Genomic DNA, 26,108 nt, shown 5'->3' with positions numbered 1-26,108 from the left:
CAATGGGAGAGCAGAGTAGAGCAGAGGAGGGTTTATCCCAGTTATGGAGACTGCGACGCCAGACTCCTCGGACGGAAGGGAGAGGAGGCTGGCCACTCAAAATGTATTTTATCTTTTATCAACGTCTATCACCCTTGATCGATTCCATTCGATTCTCATTAATCTTTTATCATTTTTTGAAAATATTTGTCTATACGTGCACTGTCAGAGACTGAGTAGCGGCAGCGTTATAAACCAGACCAGACTATAAAAAACATAAACACACAGCGCCGTCTTTCATGCACAAGCGAAACTGCTGTCTGTCTGACCACAGACTGTAGAAAGAGACGAAGGATACCCAATAGATACCCAAGCGAATGTGATTGAATGAACAACGTTTGACGCTAGGCCAATCAGAGGCAGAGAAGGGCGGGCCATGCCTTCGCCATCATGGGAAAAAACTATCGCGGAGCGGACCATGGGTGATGAGTTCATGAAAACAACCCCTCGGACGCCATTTCTTGTCGGTTGAGCTCGCTCGCAGGCGGGTTGCGGCACATTCAGCAAAAATAGCAATAATTAATAACGCTGCAAGTTGTTGTTTTCCTTTGGGCGTCGTCGCTCGCGGCTGCAGGCTCGGCTCGGCTCGGTTAGATTCGGCTCCTGTCGTGACAGTCTCGACGAGGAAATGGACGAAACGGACTCGGCCACGAAGGCACTCGAACTGCACGAACCGCCCCTCGGCCAAGCTCCTTCGGTCGGGCCCGTGGTGACCGTGGAGGAGGGCGAGGTGGGCTCGGATACCGCCTCGGTCGGGCCCGTGGTTACAGCGGAGGAGGGCGGGGTGGACTCGGATACCGAGTCCGAGGCCGAAGTCACCACCATGACCGTGATGACGGGAGGAGAGCCGGGGAACATCCACATGGGAGCCGAGGAGGCGTTTGCAGGCAAGGAGAGGCCGGTGGTGTTATGCCGAATTCTACATCCCCAGATATGGAAAGTCTGGAAAAGTATTAATTTTGATAATTTCCAGGCCTTGAATAGACTGGAAATTAAAAACAAAACAAAACAAAAAAGCCTGGAAAAGTATTACAAATTAAATGGATAATATGATATCCCAATTCCCGGTCTTGAATAGTCTGGGAATTAAAACAAAAACAAAAAAATTCTGGAAAAGTATTCAAAATGAATTTGATCATTTCCAGGTGTTGAATAGTCTGGGAATTAAAAAAAAGGTCAGGAGAAGTATTGAAAATGAATTGGATCATATCCAGGTCTTGAATAGCTGGGGATACACATAATTCTCGCTTTTAGACCCCACTTTGAGTCCTTTAGGCTTAGACCCAACAAAATCCAATCAAGAACATAATGTCTTGGGAGTTTTCTGTCAACAATCTTTACTTACTTTACTTTACTTTACTTTATTTCACTTGGCAGACACTTTTATCCAAAGCGACGTAGGCCTACAACAGAGATAAAAACAATACAAGCAATATACAGTATACACAGTACCAGAATAATCTAAAACATTGTAAAATATAAGGTGCTATTGGACGTGCAATCAGTGCATTGAAAAAGTGCCTGTGTGATGAATTTGTGCAAGTGCGGGAGTGGACCTGAAATAAGTGAGTCTTAAGTCTCTTTTTGAATGTAGTAAGGGAGTCAGCGGTACAGACAGAGTTAGGAAGTTCATTCCACCACCGGGGAACAACAGAGGAGAAGAGCCTGGTGAGTGAATTGGGTGGTGGAAGTGTCAAATATCTTTCAGTAGCGGAACGTAGTGGACGGAAGGGGGCATAGGGTTGGATCAGGGAGTTTAGGTAGGTTGGGGCTGTATTTGTCAGAGTTTTGTATGCAAGGGTTAGGGCCTTGAACTGGATTCGGGCGGCCACTGGGAGCCAGTGGAGGGAGATGAGGTGTGACGTGGGTTCTGTTTGGCTGGTTGAAGATGGTGCGTGCTGCTGCGTTCTGGATCATTTGGAGAGGTTTGAATGTGGATGCAGGAAGGCCAGCCAGTAGGGAATTACAGTAATCAATGCGAGATAGAATGAGGGCCTGGACCAGAAGCTGTGCTGTGTGTACAGTTAGGTAGGGTCTGATTTTCTTGATGTTGTACAGTATACTGAGAGTGAATCTGCATGACCGGGCTATGGCAGCGACGTGTGTTTTGAAGGATAGAAGATTGTCGTGAATGACTCCAAGGTTACGGGCGGACTGAGCTGGGATGAGTTGTGATGAACCGAGGTTGATATTAATCTAGTCTCCTGGGATGATCAGGAGCTCAGTTTTGGAGAGATTGAGTTGGAGGTGACGTGCTTTCATCCAAGATGAGATATCTGACAGACAGGAAGAGATGTGTGATGAAACTGTGGGGTCGTTGGGAGGGAAGGACAGAAACAGTTGTGTATCGTCAGCGTAGCAGTGATATGAAAAACCGTGGGCGTGAATGATGGAACCAAGTAAAGTGATGTAAATTGAGAAGAGGATGGGGCCCAAGACTGAGCCTTGGGGCACGCCTGTAGCGAGGTTGTGCGGCTTGGATAATTCTCCTCTCCAGTCTCCAGGATACTCTAAATGTGCGCCCTGAGAGGTATGATGAAAGCCATTTGAGTGCAGTTCCAGACTGAGATTCCAAGTTTGGTGAGTGTTGAGATGAGGATTTGGTGGTTAACGGTATCGAAAGCGGCTGACAGGTAGAGTAGTAAGAGAACTGAGGAGCGACCTGCAGCTCGCCCCAGTCTTAGTGATTCTAGGGATGGGCATTTCTAGCAAAAACACTATTCGAAATTCGCTGGCCAAATTCGAATTTAATTCGAAATTCGAAAATAAAAATAAAAATGTAAAAAAAAAAAAAAAAAAAAATTTTTACATTTTTTTTTTTTTTTACATTGACATTTTCGAAAATAAAAAACAGTTTTGACAATCATGAGTGGTTGTGGTTCATTAAATATTTAGTAGGCTCAGGTCTGAGTGCCAAAGGGGTGCCAAAGTCACCCCCTCTCCGTCTTCATGGGATTTCATCCGCCATTCATTTTTCCATAAACCTTGCTTAAAATGCTTATAGCGATTTGACTATACCGGTACTTAGAATCAGGGGAGACAATGCAACATTTCACTCAAAAAAAAAAAAAAAAAAAAAATTCGAATTTCGAATTTCAATAATAAAAGTCGACCTTGATAATAACAACGATTATTCGAAAATTCGAAATTCGATGCCCATCCCTAAGTGATTCCGTTACTGATAATAGAGCTGTTTCGGTGGAGTGTCCTGCTTTGAATCCAGATTGGTGTATGTCGTGTAGGCTGTAGGTCTAACGCCATACAGTAATATAGTTAGCATTAGTCTCTCAAGCTCTCTACTACGCTCTAGTAGTAGTCTCTTCTACATTCTGCGAATGCAGCTTAGATAGTCTGTAGCTAATTCATGCCCACAGAACATGGACAAAGGAAGTTTGGGGGGGGGGGGGGGTTGGTGGGAAATATGTATTCTCCAATCACCTGGATTCTCCAATGCAGGTGATTGGAGAATACATGTTTCTCCAATTATATTACTATTATTATTATTGATTAATCTAGTTTACGATTAATCATTTTGTCTATAAAATGAAAAATATTATTAAAATAAAAAAATATTAACAAATACCTATCACAAGTTCTCAGAGCCCAAATGTATTCATAAATTTGCTTGCATAGTCTGACTAGCAGCCGAAAAACCCCAAAGTATTAATTTTATAATGGTAATGTGAAATGGAGAAAAGCAGACAATCTTGGCATTTGTGGAGCTGTAACCAGCAAATGTTTTGTATTTTTACTCATTAAAAATGTGAAATAAAATACCAAGATAAACGATAAAACGATTAATCGTTTAACAAAATTATAATCAGTTAATAATATCCTGTCGATCGGCCACTCGTTTCAGAATCGTAATATTTATTGAATCTATTTTCGGACTACTGTCGTTCTTTTTGTAGGGGGCGAACAATGTATTAAAAAGCTAACATGTGTTTGCCGTGTGTCACCTGTTGCTCCCAGAGGTGACCACAGTGACGGTGGGAGATGTGCAGGCAGAAGACAGCGTGTTCACCACCACCGTGGCCACGTCAGGCAGCCTCCCCAGACACGTGCTGGTAGGTGGGGGAAGGGGGGGGTTAGTAGTGTTACCAATGTCTTGACAAAATATCTTGTGTTTCAGGGTTTCTACAGGTCTGGGAAGTCTGGAAAAGTATTAAAAATGAATTTGATTATTTCCAGGTCTTAAATAGTTTGGGAATTTCAAAAAATGACAGTCTGATAAAAATCACACTTTAATTATGCCCAAATGCTCAATGCTTCACTAAATGCTTGGCGTCATGTCATGCCATGTCATTTTGAAAAGCATTGTATTTATGTCTGCATCTGCCAGCGGGTCATGACGATAAGAGTAGGCATAACAATGTTTTAATCCCACTACAGGAGAGACTTGATGTTCACTGAAATTTGGTGGGGGAAAAATGTGCAGAAAAGTTGGAAAATATTGGATATCTGCAAAGAAATCCAACATAGTGCATCCCTAAGTCAGAGGTTCTCAAATGTTTTTCAGCCAAGGACCCCTTACAAGATAGAAAATATACCGGGGACCCCCTCATTCTGATTTGTGATTTTGGGCTAAGCTTAATTGTTTCCACGGTAACGTGCTTGACTTTTAATTTGATAGGTTTGTTATTATAATAATAATGGCTTTAATTTATATAGCACACTTTAAAATGTAAAACAAATCTCAAGGTGCTTTACAGTAGCTAAAATAGTAAAATAAATAGGTAAATAAAAATAAAATAAAATAAAAACAAGCTAAAACAGCTAAAAGCTCAGAGCTAATAAAAAGCAGAGCGGAACAGGTGGGTTTTAAGGCTCATTTTGAAAACAGCGAGGGATTTAGAGGCCCGAACAGTTCCTGGGAGTTGGTTCCACAGGCGTGGCCCCAGGGTGGAGAAGGCTCGGTCACCCATCGTTGCCAGCTTGGTGCGGGGGACAACAAGTAGGTTGAGGGTGTCGGATCTGAGTGACCGGGAGGGGGGCTTGGGGGGGAGGAGTTCTTGAAGGTAGGTGGGACCAGTGTGGTTTACTGCCTTGTAGACCAGGAGGAGGAGTTTGAAGGTGATGCGTTGATTGATGGGGAGCCAGTGAAGTGAGTGGAGGACAGGGGTGATGTGTTCTGACTTCCGGGTTCTGGTAAGAACCCGGGCGGCACAGTTCTGGACATATTGCAGTCTCTGGGTGGATTTGGTGGGGAGGCCTGCAAGCAGGGAGTTGCAGTAATCGATACGGGAGGAGACGAATGCGTGGACCAGTTTTTCTGCGGCGGCTTGGGGTAGGAGGGGTCTGAGCTTTGAGATGTTCCGGAGATGGTAGAATGAGGTTTGGCAGATGGATTTGATGTGGGCATCAAATGACAGTGTTTGGTCAAGTTTGACACCCAGGCTGGTGACCAGTGAGGAGAGGGGGATGGAGTGTCCATCGATGGTGATGTGGATGATGCCGGCCTGTTTTATTTGGTGAGGTGTACCGATGAGGATGGCTTCAGTTTTACTCCCGTTGAGCTGAAGGGAGCTGTTGCTCATCCAGTGGCGGATGTCATTGAGGCATTTGGTGGCCCGGGCTTGAGTCAGATGGATGTCTGGGGAGGTTTGAAAATAGATTTGAGTGTCATCGGCGTAGCAGTGGAAATTGATGTTGTGGCTCTTCAGTATCTTCCCCAGGGGGAGCATGTACACCAGGAAGAGCAGGGGACCCAGGACTGATCCCTGTGGGACACCAGAGGTGACACTCCTGATGCTGGAGATGAAGCTGCGCAGCGCGACATACTCCAGTCTTCCTGAGAGAAAGGAGAGGAAGACGTCGAGGGCAGTGCCTGTGACTCCCACCTCTCTGAGACGCTGAGACAGGATGTCATGGTCCACCGTATCAAATGCGGCGCTCAAGTCCAGGAGAATCAGCAGGCTGGGGAAGCCGGAGTCTGCCGCCATGAGCAGGTCATTCACGACTCTCACCAGGGCTGTCTCAGTGCTGTGTGATGGTCTGAAGCCGGACTGGAAGGTCTCATAGAGCTGATGGGATTGGAGGTGGTCGTGCAGCTGGATGGCAACAACTTTTTCCAGAACCTTAGCAAGGAAGGGCAGGTTGGAAATTGGTCTATAGTTAGAGAGCACCTCTGGGTCGAGGTTGTGTTTTTTAAGCACCGGTCTGATGGCTGCTAGCTTGAGGGAAGGGGGGACTTCGCCAGTGGCCAGGGACCTGTTTATTATGTAGGTCATGGTGGGAACGATGGCTGGGAGGCACAGTTTTAAAAGTGGAGTGGGGATAGGATCCAGGGAGCTGCTGGAAGAGTTCATTTTGAGAATGGTGGCCGATAGCTCATCACTCGTCATTAGAATGTATTAGAATGTAATCCATGAACCATTTTAGATTTAAAGCATAAACTATTTTCGTTGAACTATGAAGATTTTGCAAAAAAAAAATATATACTGTATATATATTTTTAATTACATTACATTTACATTACGTCATTTAGCAGACACTTTTGTTTTGTCCAAAGTGACTTACAATATCACAATTTGTCAACAGTACAGAAAACCACTATGCAACACAATCATTGACAGCCAAGATATTTTGATAGACTAGCACCATGTAGGAAGTAGTTTGAGAAGGAATAAGTAACATGTAGCATTTTATTTTTTAATATTTTATTATTATTTTTTTTTAACTTGAAAACTTTTCGCGGACCCCCTGGCAAAGTGCCACGGACCCCTGGGGGTCCGCGGACCCCCATTTGAGAACCACTGCCCTAAGTGATATGACCTAGTTAGCAGCGGCAAGATGTCCTGGATGAACAACAACCTCCTCAAACTCAACTGCAATAAATCGTAAATCATTATCGGCCCAAAATCCCTCCTCCCAGAACTTCTCACTCTGCATCGACGGACACACAGTCACACCCTCCCCCCTGGTCCGTAACCTCAGCATTGTCATGGATCTCACCCTCTCCTTCAAGTCACACATCAATAATATCACCAAAACATCCTTCTTCCACCTCCATAACATTGCACGACTCCGCCCCACCCTCTCCTCCTCAGCCGCAGAAACACTCATCCATGCCTTCATCACCTCCAGACTAGACTACTGCAACAGCATTCTCTATGGCTTCCCTTCCACTGTGCTCCAAATACTGCAATATGTTCAAAACTCAGCTGCCCGGTTGCTCACCCACTCTCGCTCCAGAGGACATATCACACCCATCCTCCAACACCTTCACTGGCTTCCAATACAGCACCGAATCCACTTCAAAATCCTCCTCATCACTTACAAAGCTCTCAATAATTATAATAATAATAATTATTATAATTATTAATAATAATAATAATAATAATAATAATAATAATATTATTATCTGCATAAATCATATTGAAGACCAGACAAAATCGTCAAAACAAATCAAGGTCTGGAAAAAGTCTGTAATTTTTTAATTGAAGATGTGTAGGAACTAGGAACCCTGTTACTTAGATTGAAAGTGATCAGATTTGTTCCAGCAGATTCTGAACTTAACGTATTATAAACTTGTATGGAATGAAAGTGTAATAAACTGGTGATAGAGGTCAAACTCAGGGTGCTCTGTGTGCAGGCAGGTGGGACCGCCCTCCAGCTGGCTGAGAGTCTGAGCACGCAGAAGGCCACGCTGATCGTGGTCCACACAGATGGCAGCATCGTGGAGGCAACGGGCCTGAAGACCGCCACCACCATCTCCTCTGGTATGCTGTGTGTGTGTGTGTGTGTGTGTGTGTGTGTGTGTGTGTGTGTGTGTGTGTGTGTGTGTGTGTGTGTGTGTGTCACACACACACACACACACACACTTTACGCCCCTAGCCCACATTCATTTTAAGTCATGGACGTTGCGACTGGTGTTATCCCATCTCAAGATGGTCTCTATTTTTCGTTTAGCTTAGTTGACACGACTTCAGCAAACATCTTATTCCCAGTCAGATGCTTCATCTCTGTGTGTGGTGCGTTTGTTTCGCGGCCCCACAGTTTCCCAGTCTCCCTCCACCCCTCTGAGCCCGGGTCAGGACAAGGACTCCTGCACCAAGTACAACTGGGACCCGTCTGTGTACAACAACCAGCTGCCGGTGCGCTGCCGCAACACCAGCGGTATCCTGTACAAGAACCGCCTGGGCTCAGGTACACACACACAACACACACACACATGCGCACGCACACACGCACAGACACGCACACACACGCACTAGGGCTGCAACTAACGCTTATTTTCATTATCGATTAATCTGTAGATTATTTTTGCGATTGATCGATTCGTTTTTTGGTCTATAAAATGTCAGAAAATAGTGAAAAAAATGTCGATCAGTGTTTCCCAAAACCCAAGATGACGTCCTCAAATGTAGGGTTAGTCTTGTTTTGTCCACAACCAGAAAGATGACAGGGTAGCACATCTCAGTTTTCAAAGTCAAGGAGGACAAAAATACTCACACTTCACTTGATTTATTTGACTCACTACACAAAAACAAAAGGCTTACGCATCCCGGCAGCACTCTCCTTATTACACATGACTGATTATACTAATGATCATTTCAACATTTTTGTTGTGTTGAAGAAAATCTCTGCACACCTGAATGTGTGACAGGTGCATCAGAAGAAAAAGCAACTTGAAAACAATAAAGGAAACTCCCGCACACTGGCTCGCTTACTGCTTGAAGAAATTTAATTGTAGACCTGTCGGTCGGAAAAAAAGACCTTTCGGTCTATCGGACGTCTTGATGAAGGTTGGATAGACCAAATCGTCTACAATTAAATTTCTCCAAGCAGTTACGTGAGACAGTGTGCAGGGGTTTCCTTTGTTTTCAAAATTTTGTGGGGGGAAATATCTTATGACAGCCCAAGTACTCACCCTCAAAATATCGTCACATTATTGATATCGAGGTATTTGGTCTAAAATATTGTGATATTAGATTTTGCCGATATCACCCCAGCCTTACCTGCAGTAGGCTTGATGTATATACTTAATGCATTATTACCACAGTTAGTTCACTAGCTGTAGAACAGTTTTACCTGGTGGTTTCCAACTTTGACCAGCCACAGCGTGTGGCTAGTGGCTGGTGTTTATTTTACTTCCCCTTGCTCAGTTTGGCTCCAGGTCTTCCCACCAGGGGGCGCCACTGTTTCATAAATCCACAAGGCGGTTTAAGCCTCTTGGTATCCATCAGCAGCACCTGTGAAGTGAAGTCTGAACTTGGAATGAATGGGGGATATATATATATATATATATATATATATATATATATATATATATATTTCCCCATTCATTCCAGCTCTGGGCGATAACAGACTAACAGCCGAGATGACTCATTGTTTTCATTTTAGTGATAGTGAAGTTAAAGGAACAGTAGAGTCATTCTGTACTGATGAGTCTCTACCTCCTGTCACTGCTGCAGGTACTCTATTGAACTCTACTGTTTCTCCCTAAAATTAAATTTCCTCAGTAAAACATTATCACATACTGAAAATATACTTTAAATGATACAGACTGTTCATCAGTAAAATGTGATGACCTGCTTGACTGTGTGTGTGTGTGTGTGTGTGTGTGTGTGTGTGTGTGTGTGTGTGTGTGTGTGTGTGTGTGTGTGTGTGTGTATGCGTGCGTGCGTGCGTGCGTGTGTTGCAGGAGGAAAAGGCCGTTGCATCAAACACAACAAGCAGTGGTTGACTCCCACAGAGTTTGAGGGTCTGGCCGGACGAGCGAGCAGCAAGGACTGGAAGAGGAGCATCCGCTATGCAGGGAGGCCACTGCAGTGTCTCATCCAGGTACCACTGCTATACTACTGCAAGACTACTGCAAGACTACTGCTATACTACTGCAAGACTACTGCTATACTACTGCAAGACTACTGCTACCCCTGGTCTGGAACACAGGGGTCTCCAAAGCCTCCGGGACCATGGATCTATTAAATTACATAAGGAAATGATCAGTGAGCTTGCGTGAGAGATGCGAGATGTAAAACTACTGTGCCTAAGCATGCAAAAGATAGTCTTCCTGACTGAACCTTCGCTATGGCTCCATTACTACTGCAAGCAACTATTATGGGATGTGAGTGATGATGTCACTGTTCTTTAGGAGAGGATCCTGAACCCCCACGCCGCCTCCTGCACGTGTGCCGCCTGCTGCGATGACCTGGCGCTGGTGAGTCACCGTCTGGGACGCTCCCTCGGCCAGAACCCTGAGCTCCACTGGGTCCTGCCTGGGATTCCTCTATATCAGGGGCTTTCAAAGTGAGAGGCGGGCCTCTCCAGGGGTCTCGAAACAGTTTCAGGGGAGGCTGAGGGGGTGGAAGAGAAAGGAGTTGCATAATAGGGTGTGTGTGGGGGGGGCTTTGTCTAAGGCTTAGACTCTAAACTTTGTCTGAGGGGACCCCCACAGTCTCAGACTTTGAAACCTTCCGCTCTATATCATTTGACAAGTATTTCCTACAAGGAACCATACATTCTCTGGGGAAGTTAAATTAATTCAGGGGATTTTCTAAATGGGTCACTTTCCAGGAATATAGCAGGAAGTATTTTCCAACTGGTTTCACACATTAGCTGGTTTTCAGTGCCGCAGGAGTGGAAACCAGGCTGAAAAATTATATTTACAACCCAGCAAGGATTTTTTTTTGCGACTATTAGACTGTCAGTTGAATCAGGCTCCTTCAGACGAATTCTCGATGATTTGGGGTCACCGCTAGTTTCTGTCTTTCTTACTTTCTGTCTGTCTGTTTTCAGTGTTCCAAGGATGGGGATTCTTCCTTCGGAGAAAACATCACCATGGTAATTTGAAATGTTCCTTTCCAGTCACAAAGCAGGAAGCAATCAGACAATCATGTTCATCTTGTCGTGTCTGATTCTCTGACAGACACTACCAGAGTGCAGCCAGCCGCTCTCAGTGATTTAAAGCAAATCTGCACGTCTCGACAAGTACTGTAGTTCCTGTTCCTGCTGTTCCCACTGTCATTCAGTCAAATTAAACTTGCCTCTGACATTTACAAGAAGCAAAGCAACACAGTACTATCTGTCTCAAACAAGCATTTTATGACACAACTTGCATTTAATTTTCTAGCTTGGTAGAGAAAGGTAGAATCTGTACAGTTAGTTAGAGAATTTTAGCAAAATGCTTGGACCATCTGTGAAAAAATTTACTACCAATAGCTTTCTTCACCAATGTGTTCTTATAGGTGTCTAGAATCACCTCTCAATTAGTGCAAACCCAAATCCTCGTGGAAAATCCTGGAGAGCCAATCAAAGTTAAGGTGCCCCGAGGGCTTGGGTGAAAAATATGATAAAAATTAAAAGTCTAAAATGAACTTGTGGGGTGTCTAACTAGGGGTTTTCAGGGGTGCTGAATCCATTCCAAACATTATTTCTGAGTAAAAATGTCTCCCTGACCATATGATATTGGTATATTGGTTATTGTTATGTAAAGCACAGTGTATAATCAACCAGGATTTTCCACGAGGATTTGGGTTTGCACTAATTGAGAGGTGATTCTAGACACCTATAAGAACACATTGGTGAAGAAAGCTATTGGTAGTAAATTTTTTCACAGATGGTCCAAGCATTTTGCTAAAATTCTCTAACTAAGTATGTTTTGCAGGAAGCTCGCAGGTCTTAAAGGGTAACTTGGGTATTTTTCAGTCTGGACCCTATTTTCCCAACTTTTTGTGTCCAAGTGATTAATCGGGACAACAGTCTTTGAACTTGCCCGTTTCACGGCTGCCGGCTGAAGTGATCTCGCTCAATACTGGATCAATTTCAGAAACAACTTTTGCCCATTAGTCACTTAGACACAAAAAGTTTGGAAAATAAGCTCCAGATTGAAAAATACTTAAGTTACCCTTAAAGCTGCAACACTATGTTGCCGCAGCACCTTTATGTAACAGGCAACACAGTTTCTATCACATAAAATGATTCTGTATCAGATCAACTATATTTGTCCTTCACGGAATCTGTACAAGTGGCCATCTCGTCTTTTCCTGTTAGCTTTTAGTTAACATACCTATAGACGGTTTTCACCAGAGCGCAACCCCACAGCACTTCCTTTTTCTCAGCATTCGGCAAACTGCAGAAATATTCACTCGACATCGTTACTTTTGTTTTCGCCGCTCAGCTGTATAGACGGTTTTCACGGAATGGTCAGTCCTGCACTTGAATGTTTTTTTTTCTTTTATGTCCATAGCAAATACTGCAACAGGAAGTGAGCGGGGGTTCAATTTAGAATGTTTTTGTTGTCAAGTTAAAACCGTCTATAGCCAACCAATATATGAAGTTGGTTTGTAAACTGTGCCTCCAACTTGTAAAGTGATATTGGAGAAGTGTTCCTGTCAGTCACTGTGCCTGTCTCCCTCGGTGCGGTCCGCTCCAGACCGGTCCGGTACGGCTCTTCGTCCCGTATAAGAGACGCAAGAAAGACTCGGATCAGCCGCTCACGCCTGAGAAGAAGGAGCTGCCGTCAGCCAAAAACATCACACTGAGCCCAGGCACAACGTGTAGGTCACCCACACACAGACAGACATGCGTGCACTGCACACACATGCACACACAGACAGACACACACACACACACACACACACACACACACACACACACACACACACACAAGCACACACAGACAGACACACACACACACACACACACATGCACACACACACAGACAGACATGCGTGCACTGCACACACATGCACACACAGACAGACACACACACACGCAGGCATACACTTGCGTGTGTGCACACACACACACACACGCGCACCCTTGACCCCAGAGACTACATGTACTGTATACTAGGTTAGTTAAAAAGTAGAATTCACACACCGAAGTCTGATGTAACTCTTTATTGCAACGTTTCCATCGCGTAAAAAAATTACGTAAAAAAAATACCGTAGCTTTCCTTAGTAACTAGCCCTGTAATAAGCGTGAATAATGTACTTCAGCTGATTCAAGATGCTGTCGGGGTTTATTTCACGATAATGATTTTTAGAACGTTGCAGGGAAAAGTTGCAGCGGTGTAAACTGGCCCGTCTCATCTCGACTCCAGCCGGCTGATGGCGTCGCCAGCAATTCAGCTTGTCATGTCACAGGAGCTGGTGAATTAATGAATTTATTTGATAAATCAAAAAATACAGTACAGCACAAGCATACAGTACAAAATAATCATCAGGATGACACAAAAAAGTTGTCAAACCTATTTCCATTGTGGTCCCGAGAGAGCAAGTAGTTGCAACTAATCTCATCTGGAATCTTTGATCTAAACTGGACTTAACATATATACAGTAATGTATACAATATACTACAGTATTGGAGCTAATTACATGTATTTGACATGTAACTGCCTGACCAAACATCAATGCAAATCCCAGGAAAGCTGGTGACAAGTGACACTTCATACAGTTCTGATAGGATATGTTGAATCCTGACCTATCTGTAAAGCATAAGAGAAAAATGTAGCATGTTGCTGTTGCCACACTTTAATAAAGTTGAGTTTCGTGGCCGATAACCGATATTAACATTGCTGTAACTTCGCTCATCGGACTGATACCGATAATTAAAAAAGTATTAACATCAGTGGATGAACCTTTCACTTATAAGGAAGTGTGAAATATAGTTGTACTGTCAAACGTGACTGATGCATCATCTCTCTCCCCAGTCACGGTGTCCCCGTCGGGTCAGATCACCACGTCGGGCACCCTGACGTTCGACAGGACTCCCGTGGGCGACCCCACGGCCATCCTGTCAGAGGGCACCACGCAGGCCGAGGTCTACACCAGCACCGCAGGTAGGACCACAGCTCAGTGTGAGGGAACCACACTAGTTTGATTGAGAACAGAACCGGTATGATGTTAGACCACCCCCTTTCCCCTGAAGATGCGGAAGTCTTTGTTTAAGCTGCAATTCCTCGAATGGCCACTTGAGGCAGGACTCAGAAGTCCCGTCGTTCCTGTTAAAATGCATATGAATTGCAGTTGTCATCACTCATGTCATCACTCTTCATATGGTTCTGGACCCAAGCCCATCACTGGCGTTTATTCAGGACAGATACTGTCCGCCGGGACACGCGATTGGCTGGTCAATGTAAGCGCCGGGACCTATCTCACGTTAGGGGAAGACACAGGGGCGGCTGTGGCTCAGGAGGTAGAGCGGGTCGTTCACTAATCAGAAGGTCGGTGGTTCGATCCCCGGCTCCTCCAGCCTGCATGTCGAAGTGTCCTTGGGCAAGACACTGAACCCCGAATTGCTCCCGATGGCTGTGCCAGCACCCTGTGTGGCAGCTGGCCGCCTTCGGTGTGTGAATGGGTGAATGTAGGCACATTGTAAAGCGCTTTGGATAAAAGCCCTATATAAATGCAGTCCATTTACCAGTCCATTTTACACAAGGACAAATTTTGTCCTTGTGTCTTCCCCTATCCCACAATCCCCTGCACCGCCGTGACCTGGTGCCGATTCATCACCCTATCACGTGCCGGCCGGGGATGCCCGGGCCCCACACCTGCCTGCTGATTGGCTGACGTGCCTCTGGTGACGGCTGTAATGACGTCCCCGGAGACCGCGGCTCGTGGGGCGTTTCTGTCAGCCAAGGACGGCATCGCTACGGCTACCGTGTGACTAATGAGGCGCCGTCACCGCACGCTGCCCTCCTTTTGCCTCTGCTCATACTTCCTGCTCTCCAGCAGCGGCCGTGACATCACTCTGCCTGTCCTCCTCCAGTCTGGAAGAAATTGTGATGGGAATCCTGGCTAGGAAAATCTGGATGGTAGCTGCTCACTGTCCACCAGCAGGAGATCGGATGATCTGAAATCTGAATCTAAACAAGAATTTAACAACATTATTACAAGGTGACAATAATATAATTTGGATGGAGAGCTTGTGAATCTGTGATGGTCAAGCGTCTCATTTGATTACTATAACAATAACATTTCTGATGCTATTATATTACAATATATTTGAATTTCGATCCGTCCTTAGTAGATAATAACAATAACGAAGTACTGGGCCTCTTTATCTAATAGAGGGCTGACACACCAAAAAATACTTGAAATGTCCAGTGGCACCTAGAGGCCGAGTGATGCGTCACCTCACGTCTCCTGTGTCGGGACCATAAAGTTTAATTGGATGAACACACCGCAAACACGACAGCCGACGGGCAACTAGCACGTACGTTCTGCACCTGCGTGAGACCTGATTCATGAAACAAAGCAGCGTTTGCCTAACATTTCGCTCAGTTAAATGGTTTCGTAATCTAGCTACATTTATAATCGAGAATATGTCTGTTGCAAATGGCACTGGCGTATGTCAGCCCTTGTCTGGTCTTGCTTGTGGACGAAGGGAAGAGGCGTAGGTGGAAAAATAAGGGCCGCACTAAAATGGTGATATCGATGCAGCGAGAGGCTCGAGGGACTTTCCCAAAGGCACGTCGTTGTGAAAATATCCGTGTTTTGGAATGATCAGATGAGATAAACTTGGAACTTGGAAAATGAGCAGAGCGTTTTATGTGTCCCCTCTCTTCTTTGCTGCACTGCAGAGCTACGCCTGACCAACCAATCAGAGTGATCTCTCTGATTTTTCTGATACCAGGGCAACAGACACGTAGCCATAGAATGGCCGACGCAGACGAATGGGCTGTGTGTGTTCTCGGCTATAGACAACTGGGTTAAAGCAGCATGGGGGCTTTTGTGAAACTGACAGGACGTGGGCGTGAAGGACGATGATGTTCATCCATCCTCCATGTCCTTGAAGATCAGCCTGGAGGCTCCAGTCCAGATTGAGATAAAGCTGTGTGTGTGTGTGTGGGTGGGGGTGGGGGGGGGGGGGGGGGGGGGATAGGTGTCCCACTTCTTCAGTTAACTGTTAAAACTCCACGATTCCATTACACATGCATGTTGCACACACCCAAGCTTTGTTCTAACCCACAGACCTTTATTTTAAATTCTAGTCAAGGTCTCAAAGTTTACTCAAACTAAACATGCCAGGCTGAATTAAAGGGAACAATTGTATATGATGCACTAACATCTATATTCTCTTCTCCATTTTGTGTAATAGTGCAACCAAAGCAAAACATGGAATCTTGTGTTTGAATATTTCGCTCAATATCAGCAACTAGAGCTTCACGAAAGAGTTGGAACGAGCAGATTTGAGGGGGATTTAAGGGGAAAGGTTAAGCCCCAATGTGTAACTTTCTGCTGTGCTGAACAGCGGCAACAGCCGCCTCTGCTGCCAGAAGTTGTAAATACAGATGCTAATAAATGCTACACTTTCCTGTTTGTACGTTCCGATATCAGCCTTATTTTACTGTTTCTGCAGCCGATCTACTATGAATCCTCCATTCAATGGAAATGAGTTGAATAAAAATGTCCCCATTCTTTAGGATCGAGTTGTACAATCTCTATAACCCAGCTTGCACAGGTTACCTGAAAAAGCCAATTTAATGGACAGCTTGCACAGGTTAATTAAGCAATAAGCCCCAAGAGGCAGGGAGCACATTTTGACGACTTGGATAAATGAGGCTTCTGACCACCTGTGCTTCTGACACTCTCTGGGGGGTGCTGTGACTAGTGTCCTCTAGAGAGAGAGTGGCGTCAGCGGAGGACCAAAATGCGAGACTCATTAGCCAATGAACAGCCAGGAGTGGGTCTCGCGCTACTTTTGCATGCTAAAATAAAGCTGATAATGTACAATTAAAAAAAAAAAAAAAAAAATTTAAACTGGTCCATTGGAGTGAATGGAGATGTCGGGACTCTTCCATCTACACGGCTCTGGCTGTGACGACAGGGCAAAACACAGTGATTGATTTGTTTCTGATTGGCCCAGAGGGGACGGCATCATTCATATGTTTACTGATACCTTGTTGTTTCCATTCTGTGTCTCCTCCAGGACAGTAAAGATAACAGACAGACAAGTGTGTTAGCGTGAACACTCTGTCCTCAGTTTACAGCTTTGTTTCTCTGATGGACTGTCACTCTACCTGCTCTCTCGTCCTCTCTCTCTCTCTTCTCACTCACTCACTCATTGCTCTCTCTCCCTGAACCCCCTGGAAAGCTTCACACAATTAAATGTGGCATTGAGATGGATGTCTGCTTATTATGGGACTCAGGAGGAGAGTCCCTTTGAGACCACTCCATCATGTGCTTGGCTCAACGCTGCGCCTGGTGGCCACAGGAGGGGGTAATATATACAGTAGTTACATTGGGGTTTTCAAAGTGTTGGAGAGTGAGCCTCCTCCCCTCAGAGAACATGTAGACAGCTGCGCGCCTCCCCCCCCCCCCAATTATTACTATTATTGGCTATTGTTACTATTATGGTATGTTCCGCTCAGGCATAAAGAAGTTACAAAAATGTTGTAAGATTTCAAAACATCTTTATCCTTCTTGTTTCCTTTATGAAATAATGTAACCCTGCAGTCCAATAACTAAATTGAAAATGGACAATAGCCCTGCCTTCAAATAACCTCGACAAAAACATTCATTGTATTTGTAAGGCCTGTCTGTGCAATTTTACTTTGTCAAATATTTGAACAGATCAAAGTCAGTCGGACTTTCTCACCAAACGAAATCATCAGTGCGCCACGCACTGCTTTTCATAGCGTTGCTTTTCATGTCACTGTCGCTGGGTTGTATTGTCAGACATTGGGATGGCATTTAGCTTGGCGGCAGCAGCTTCTTCCATCATTACCCAACAATCACATATCTTTAGCAGCAGAGAAGATGAACATTTCACCAATGTTGTGGGGTTCACCAGCCTTAAATGCGTAACGCCACACGATATGATGCTTCGGTAGCCTTCGTATTTACAGTGCTAAATGTCTCAACTACTTTCTTCTGTGACAGCAATTCTTGTAACTTCCTATGGAAAAACTTCTGTGGCTTGGCCATCAAACGTGGGTGCTTGGTCTCTATTGATAGTATTCTGTTACATCACCACACGGCCATCTTGGTAGGAAAATAGCAGGTGATTGTAATCAATTAACAGGTGATTACAATCAAGTGACGCAACCAGCCAATGAGCTGTGTGTATTGTAGCGCCATAGTGGTAGGAAAATGCTTGTGACTTCATGTGAATACTATGAATATGACGCCGGAGTTTATCATCTCATACTGTCGTTTGCTAGCCTAGCGTAGCACCTCTTTGCAGAGAGAGCACACACTGTGGCAGAGGAGCGTCGTCGGGACCAAACGATGTACCAAAACCAAACGCTAAATAATCAGGGTCATACAGTACTTCCTCCGTTTTCTGCTCACACCAGACGCTGTCTCCTCTCTCACTGTAGGTACTAAATAACGTTTCAGTGACACGAGTTCTCCCCCCCCCCCCCTCTTTTCTTCTCAAATTTTTTTCACTGACGTCGCGCCTGCCCCGAAGCTCTCTTGCGCCCCCCAGGGGAGGCGCAGCTCACAGTTTGAAAACTGCTGCAGTAGATCATATATTGGCCACAGGGGGATATATACAGTAGATGTATAGGCCACACTTTACCATATTGAGGGCATGAGACAGGCCTCCTGCCCTTGTTTCCAGTGTGCAAGATACAAATCTGTAGCTCGTTTTGATTCAGCCCCCCCCCCCACACACACACACAAACAGCCACACTGACTGTGTTCAGCCACCCACTGCTCGAGCTCTCTCTTCATTGTAAGAGAACGAGCGTGACACTGATATATTGTCAGGGTTGAGGCCCAGAGGCAGGAAATCCGAGGTCGGGTGACGTCACAAGGGGCGTTCCCGAACTTTGACCTGGGTAAATCCTAGTTCCCAACAGACTCAATCAACTTAGTGAGATGAAATGTCATCAGATTGGAAACCCTGTCTCTGTCCTGACTCCTCTCTCTCTCTCCTCCTCCTCAGTGTTGGCGGCTCTCCCAGCGTTGGCCATGGCTCCCCAGGTGCTCCAGACCAAGATTGTGGTGTCGTCTCCGGGCCTGGTGAACGGGCTGGAGGTGGGGACGGGGCCTCCGGGCCTGGTCAACGGGCTGGAGGTGGGGACGGGGCCTCCGGGCTTGGTCAACGGGCTGGAGGTGGGGACGGGGCCTCCGGGCCTGGTGAACGGGCTGGAGGTGGGGACGGGGGCTCCGGGCCTGGTCAACGGGCTGGAGGTGGGGGTGCGTGCGGTGTCTCCGGGCCTGGTGAATGGGCTGGAGGTGGGGGCGGTGTCTCCGGTCAGCCCCGTGGCGAGTGACAGCCAGAAGAGCACTTGGCTGTACCTGGAGGACATGGCCAACACGCTGCTGAGCAACGTGCATCACCTCAAAGCCCTGATAGAGCAGGGCAAGCAACTGGTCACACATGCCCCACCTGACTCCCCACATCACAAGGCTCACCTGGCCAGGAAGGAGGTCAGAGCACTTACTTTCTTTGTTGACTTTATTTCTCCTGCTAGTGTCTTGGCTAGGGTGTATACAACAAAATTATACGTTTTCATTTGAGGATGTCATATCAGACTCTGTGTGCGTGCGTGCGTGCGTGCGTGTGTGTGTGTGTGTGTGTGTGTGTCCTGCAGTGTCCCCTCGGTCAGTCGTTTCAGAACCAGATCTCGTTCCAGCAGCCAGATGACTCCGAGTCCAAGAGGGGCTCCGAGATCACAGAGATCATCATCAACGTACGTGGAGACACACTCACTCACACACACACACTCTCTCACACACACACGCACACTTTTTTAATTTTTACGTTCCCCTTCCCAAGATTTTTCTCCCATTTTCTCCCCAATTGTACTTGGCCAATTCCCCCTGCTGTCCCAGTCATTGCTCCACCCCCTCTGCCGATCTAGGGAGAGTTGTAGACTAGTTCCTCTGATACATGTGCAGACACCTGACAGGCTTGACACACTTGATAGTTGATAAACAGGAACTGGTAACAGGCAAACTGTCAAGCAAGAGTGAAGAATAGACAGAGACTGTTGCTGAAACAGATCTTTGATCTGACCCCATGAAGCTGGCAGAGCTGATTCTTATAGCCGTCCACAGTGACATCATATGTCAGGTGTGACATCATCAGTGACATCATCAATGATGACATCGTCTTCAATGATGACATCATCACTGTTGACATCATCACTGTGGCATCATCATTGTTGTGATTTGTTATAATAAAAAAAAATCTTTGCTTTTTTATTGCTGTTTATTTTATGAAACCTTGCCACGTATGTCGTAACCCTTTTATAAAAGCAACTATAGGGCCAATAGTCCAGTCTGCTATGATATGCAATTTTTGTGAGTCGGTTCGGATCCGCTCCCAAATTGAATGCGTTCTTCCTTTGCCCAACACCCTTCCACGAAATGTCATGAAAATCGGCCCAGTAGTTTTTCCGTAATTCTGCAAACAACAAACGGACAAAAAAACAAACACAAACAAACAGCACTGAAAACATAAGTAAACCTCCTTGGCGGAGATAAGCTGGGGGCACGAGGCCGTGGTTCATAGCTAGGCCCCTGAGCTGTTCACTGTGGGTTATACAGCCTGGGTGGTTCACAGCTAAGCTCCTGAGCTGTTCACTGTGGGTTACACATAGCCTGGGTAAACCCATCCCCCACGTGACCTGCTCTCAGACCTGTTCTCAGTCACTATGTGACTGGGAACTGAGAGAGCAGGTCACGTGGGGGCTGGGTTTACCTAGGCTAGGTTACACAGCCTGGGTGGTTCACAGCTAAGCCTTGTTCACTGTGGGTTACACAGCCTGGGTGGTTCACAGCTAAGCCCCTGAGCTGTTCACTGTGGGTTACACAGCCTGGGTGGTTCACAGCTAAGCCCCTGAGCTGTTCACTGTGGGTTACACAGCCTGGGTGGTTCACAGCTAAGCCCCTGAGCTGTTCACTGTGGGTTACACAGCCTGGGTGGTTCACAGCTAAGCCCCTGAGCTGTTCACTGTGGGTTACACAGCCTGGGTGGTTCACAGCTGTTCACTGTGGGTTACACAGCCTGGGTGGTTCACAGCTGTTCACTGTGGGTTACACAGCCTGGGTGGTTCACAGCTAAGCTCCTGAGCTGTTCACTGTGAGTTACACAGCCTGGGTGGTTCATAGCTAAGCCCCTGAGCTGTTCACTGTGGGTTACACAGCCTGGGTGGTTCACAGCTAAGCTCCTGAGCTGTTCACTGTGGGTTACACAGCCTGGGTGGTTCACAGCTAAGCCCCTGAGCTGTTCACTGTGGGTTACACAGCCTGGGTGGTTCACAGCTAAGCCCCTGAGCTGTTCACTGTGGCTTACACAGCCTGGCTGGCTAAGCCCCTGAGCTGTTCACTGTGGGTTACACAGCCTGGGTGGTTCACTGTGGGTTACACAGCCTGGGTGGCTAAGCCCCTGAGCTGTTCACTGTGGGTTACACAGCCTGGGTGGTTCACTGTGGGTTACACAGCCTGGGTGGTTCACTGTGGGTTACACAGCCTGGGTAGTTCACACAGCTAAGCCCCTGAGCTGTTCACTGTGGGTTACACAGCCTGGGTGGTTCACACAGCTAAGCCCCTGAGCTGTTCACTGTGGGTTACACAGCCTGGGTGGTTCACTGTGGGTTACACATCCTGGGTGGTTCACTGTGGGTTACACAGCCTGGGTGGTTCACACAGCTAAGCCCCTGAGCTGTTCACTGTGGGTTACACAGCCTGGGTGGTTCACACAGCTAAGCCCCTGAGCTGTTCACTGTGGGTTACACAGCCTGGGTGGTTCACAGCTGTTCACTGTGGGTTACACAGCCTGGGTGGTTCACAGCTGTTCACTGTGGGTTACACAGCCTGGGTGGCTAAGCCCCTGAGCTGTTCACTGTGGGTTACACAGCCTGGGTGGCTAAGCCCCTGAGCTGTTCACTGTGGGTTACACAGCCTGGGTGGCTAAGCCCCTGAGCTGTTCACTGTGGGTTACACAGCCTGGGTGGTTCACTGTGGGTTACACAGCCTGGGTGGTTCACTGTGGGTTACACAGCCTGGGTGGTTCACTGTGGGTTACACAGCCTGGGTGGTTCACACAGCTAAGCCCCTGAGCTGTTCACTGTGGGTTACACAGCCTGGGTGGCTAAGCCCCTGAGCTGTTCACTGTGGGTTACACAGCCTGGGTGGCTAAGCCCCTGGGCTGTTCACTGTGGGTTACACAGCCTGGGTGGGGCCTTCGGGCTTATTGCTTTATTATGATGTGTTTTGCACAACTTCCTGTTGCTCTGCGTTGCATCACACGCAGCCTTGCACACTTCATGTACTGTGGTGTCAGATTCACAGCAAAGTGTCACACAGCCACAGAGCTGTAGTGATGTGAATGACAATGTGTCGTCAAACCGAGGGAAATGACTTGAGGTTGGTACAGATAAGTGTATTGTTGTCTTCATGTCTGTCCAGTGTCACCAAGACATTAGCCAATTCCCCCTGCTGTCCTGTCCTGGTCGTTGCGCCACCCCCCTCTGACGATCTGGAGAGAGTCGTACACGCTTCCTCCCACACGTGCAGTCGCCAGTCGATTCTTTTCACCTGACAGCGAGGGGTTTCACCGGCAGAAAGTAGCACGTGGAAGGATCACGCTATTCCCCCCAGTTCGACTCCCTTCCCCCGAACAGGCATGTTGGATTTACAGTGGACCAGAGGAGGCACTAGCGCAGCGACCAGGACACATACCCTTCATATGACATACTCTTAATACGGGGGCTCGAACCTGAGACCCTCATGTTGATAGGCAGGGGGGGATCTACCGCTGCACTACCTGGACACCCTCTTGTGTATTTGTTGTAGTTGGTGATTAACGTGATTGTGATTTCTGTGTGTTCTCATGTGTTCCTCCCCTCTCGCTCCACAGCAAATGTGTGTGAACTGCGGCCGGGTCGCCATGAGCGAGTGCACCGGCTGTCGCAAGGTCAACTACTGCTCCACCTTCTGCCAGAGGAAGGTACTGCCTCCAGACGCACACCGCCACACGCGCTGCAGGCTCGTTTGCTGTTTGTTTACATCATGTACCCCCCTACATCTGTTCATAAAGACAATGAGGACACACACACACACACACACACAGCCCATTGTTTCAGTTTCAGTAATGAACATTTTCACATAAATATGCCAGATTGTAGCCAGAGGCTCATTTCCATCTGTAGTCACTTGGTAGGTCGATGTTATAAAACAAACAATTACAATTACAAGTACATACAAACACAAACAGTACTTATACAAGCCGCAAAAACTTCTGAACCATAAAAAAAGACAACAGATAACAGACAAACAACAATATAAAATGCGCGAAGTGGTGAGGCAAACCAGGGAAAGGGGAGACCACGAGTTTAAGTGCTTTAGATGCCAAGTGCTAAAATGACTGGTGTTAAAGTGCTGGTGTGCTCATGCTAGTGCACTTGAATTCTAAAGTGCTGGATTAGAGTACACTAAAATGGTAGATTACAATGAGCTTACAAGTTGTCAAACTTTGTGTTTCATAATAGTTACTAGAATGATGCAACGCCCCCTTCACCTCTTGCTCTCTTTTAAAACACTGTGAGCATGTTGTTCTAACAGTAGAACTTACTGAGGCAAAGAAAAACAGATGGAAAAATCAGAAAATATCCAAATGTAATCGGTTGTCGTCATTTTTCCTGAAACTGGAAACACGTTTCACATTTTGATAAACTTGCACTGATAACAAAGACAATGGGATATCAAAGCACTTCAACTCACTTCCTGTATTTGTGTCACGTGGGTTTTGCCCATGGTTTTCCACGGACACGCCCACTTAGGAGACTTTTGGCAGGTCTGTCTGAGTCTATTGGAGTCAATGGGAGGAGTGAATCCTAGTCATCAAAGTAAATATTCGGGGTATTTTCGGAAGCCACATATCTTCTGAACATTCTGATTGACACTAAAATGGCATTTTTCAGACGGACAGATCAGAAGAAAATTAAACTTGGTCAAGACCTGTCTCAGTCTCAGCAACACACTCGCGAGATTTGGCAACAGGAGCTCACGTCAGCAGGGAGCGATTAGCTAAAGCTACATGTGAAGTTAGTTGATGTAGTAGCTACATCTGTGGTTTGAAAAAAAAATGTTAATCGAATATCTTAGTTACAACTGTATTGAGCTAACAAGGGGCAGCTTTGTGTTTATATATGTGTGGTTTGTGTGGCGTTTGGGAACCACGGGTGACCACGTGACCATTTAGGAGACTTGCTAGTACCATTTCTTACAGTTGGCGGAGCCTGGGGTGCCGTATCTCTAGTAATATTGAAAATCTCTGCTGATAACTGCTGCCATTATTCTGTGAAGTATTGCTAATGTGTTTGATGGGAGTTCAGTAAGACTTCTGAATTGTGTGCCTTAATGGAGTCAGCAGTAGTCTTCCTTTATTATAGCTGGTTTCATGATTTTGTTGTGGTTCTTTTTACTTCACAGCACATTGTAAATGTGTTGCTATATCATTATTAACAAATGATATTACATATTTATCATATTTATCATTATCATGGCAGGACTGGAAGGAGCACCAGCTCATCTGCTGCCAGACAGGAGGAGCCATCCAGGACGAAGTGACCATGTCAGCGATAGACTTGGAGAAAGTCAAAGTCCAGTGAACACATGATCTCATTTCAGCCAATCAGCGTTGCCAAATCCAATCCACATCCACTCAGAAGAACGGCGAAAACGTCTTTTCTGCTGAGAAACTCTGCTGGTGCATACTCCTGTTCTTGTTTAATTTGTTAGTCTATTTCTGCAATAACTGCACTTACGGCTGTGTTTAATAGCGTTAATGTTACTGCTCGTTGCTTCACGAGACGCCATTACTGATTGCCCCGGTTACATCATCAACTACGACGCAGTCCCTGATTGGACCGTTGCATTGTAATTTCAGGAAATTGCTGTGGGCGGCTGGAAGTCCAGACTGATACATAGAGCGAAACAGAATGTGAGGTCTGGTGATCAGGATGGCTTTAACCAGGCTAGTGAACACAGGCCCCCGAAACACAGCACTGTTCTTTATACTGAGAGGGATGCAGGCAGTAGAAAATCCTGCGCTGCCTCTGGACCCTGAAGGCAGCATTCACACAGGCAGCAGAAACCCCTGCGCCGCCTCTGGACCCTGAAGGCAGCATTCACACAGGCAGCAGAAACCCCTGCGCCGCCTCTGGACCCTGAAGGCAGCATTCACACAGGCAGCAGAAAACCCTGCACTGCCTCTGGACCCTGAAGGCAGCATTCACACAGGCAGCAGAACATCCTGCTCTGCCTTTGGGCCCTGAAGGCAGCATTCACACAGACACACAGCAGCCGAGCTGTCCGACCCGTCACTGTTCACACCTGCTGCAGTACCTGGGAGCTGGAAACGCTGTAACAAGGAGCCAGCCTGCTGCTTTATATAGTTTTGACCTGTTTGACATGGGAAATGCATTTGTATATGTATACATTGTATTTAATAGGATTACTGATGTCACCTGACATCCAGTCAATGATACTGATACAATGATGACTGTGCAAGCTACATAAAGGAACAAAATGAAGTTGAGTGAAAGATTCCCAAAAAACACAAGACCATTAGGCAAGAATGTATATGGGGTGAAGGCAGAAAAAGGAGAAATTCAAATTTGTTTCATCTTGTTTGTGCAGCAGCTGTAGGTTGATCTACAACATTGGTAAAAGTTTTTTTCTTTTTATCATGGCCAAAAATGTCACTAACATGCATTTGTAAGCTTTGGGATTGTGAGAAGTTTAAGTTTAAATCTATTTTCTATGTATTTATTTGTGAGCCAAGGTGTCGCTCAACATGCTCACCACTAAGATATTCCACTAATATAATCACTGTAATGGTCCATTTGCACCGCTGGTATTGGCGCGGCTCCGCCTTGCTTGACTCGCTTTTTTGTAGCTTTCCACCTGTCAAAAACCGGGACAACCCGGGTTGAGTCGTACTTTTTCTCGTACCACCTCTGTCGAGGTTCCTGGGCTGTGAACCTGAAAACACTGCAGACGACTGATTGGTCAGGCACAATCGTGTTTGCTGTGTCTCTGGATACTGTCAATGCTAGATACCAGTTTAGTGGTGCTTACCTTCTCTTGTGTGGAATGTTATTTCACAAACTCTCCTGTTATTCCCAGCAGTCTTTTGTCTTGCTGCCTTCAGCTCTG

At 46.2% G+C, this 26,108-nt stretch overlaps 1 protein-coding gene across 1 annotated transcript; it reads left to right on the top strand.

Annotated features, from left to right (window-relative positions):
• Window positions 1–572: 572 nt before the first annotated feature.
• On the top strand, window positions 573–26,108 carry deaf1 (DEAF1 transcription factor). Its single transcript, XM_083654700.1, has 13 exons — window positions 573–926; window positions 4,012–4,106; window positions 7,634–7,760; window positions 8,038–8,187; window positions 9,686–9,825; window positions 10,136–10,201; window positions 10,780–10,824; window positions 12,416–12,539; window positions 13,697–13,825; window positions 18,883–19,370; window positions 19,535–19,633; window positions 22,807–22,896; window positions 24,458–26,108. The coding sequence occupies exons 1-13, from the start codon at window positions 668–670 to the stop codon at window positions 24,557–24,559; spliced, it is 1,914 nt and encodes a 637-aa protein (XP_083510826.1). The 5' UTR covers window positions 573–667; the 3' UTR covers window positions 24,560–26,108.

This window comes from Poromitra crassiceps, assembly GCF_964638095.1.
Source record: "Poromitra crassiceps genome assembly, chromosome: 18".
NCBI lineage: Eukaryota > Metazoa > Chordata > Actinopteri > Beryciformes > Melamphaidae > Poromitra > Poromitra crassiceps.
This window is presented reverse-complemented; position numbering and strand designations above follow the sequence as displayed.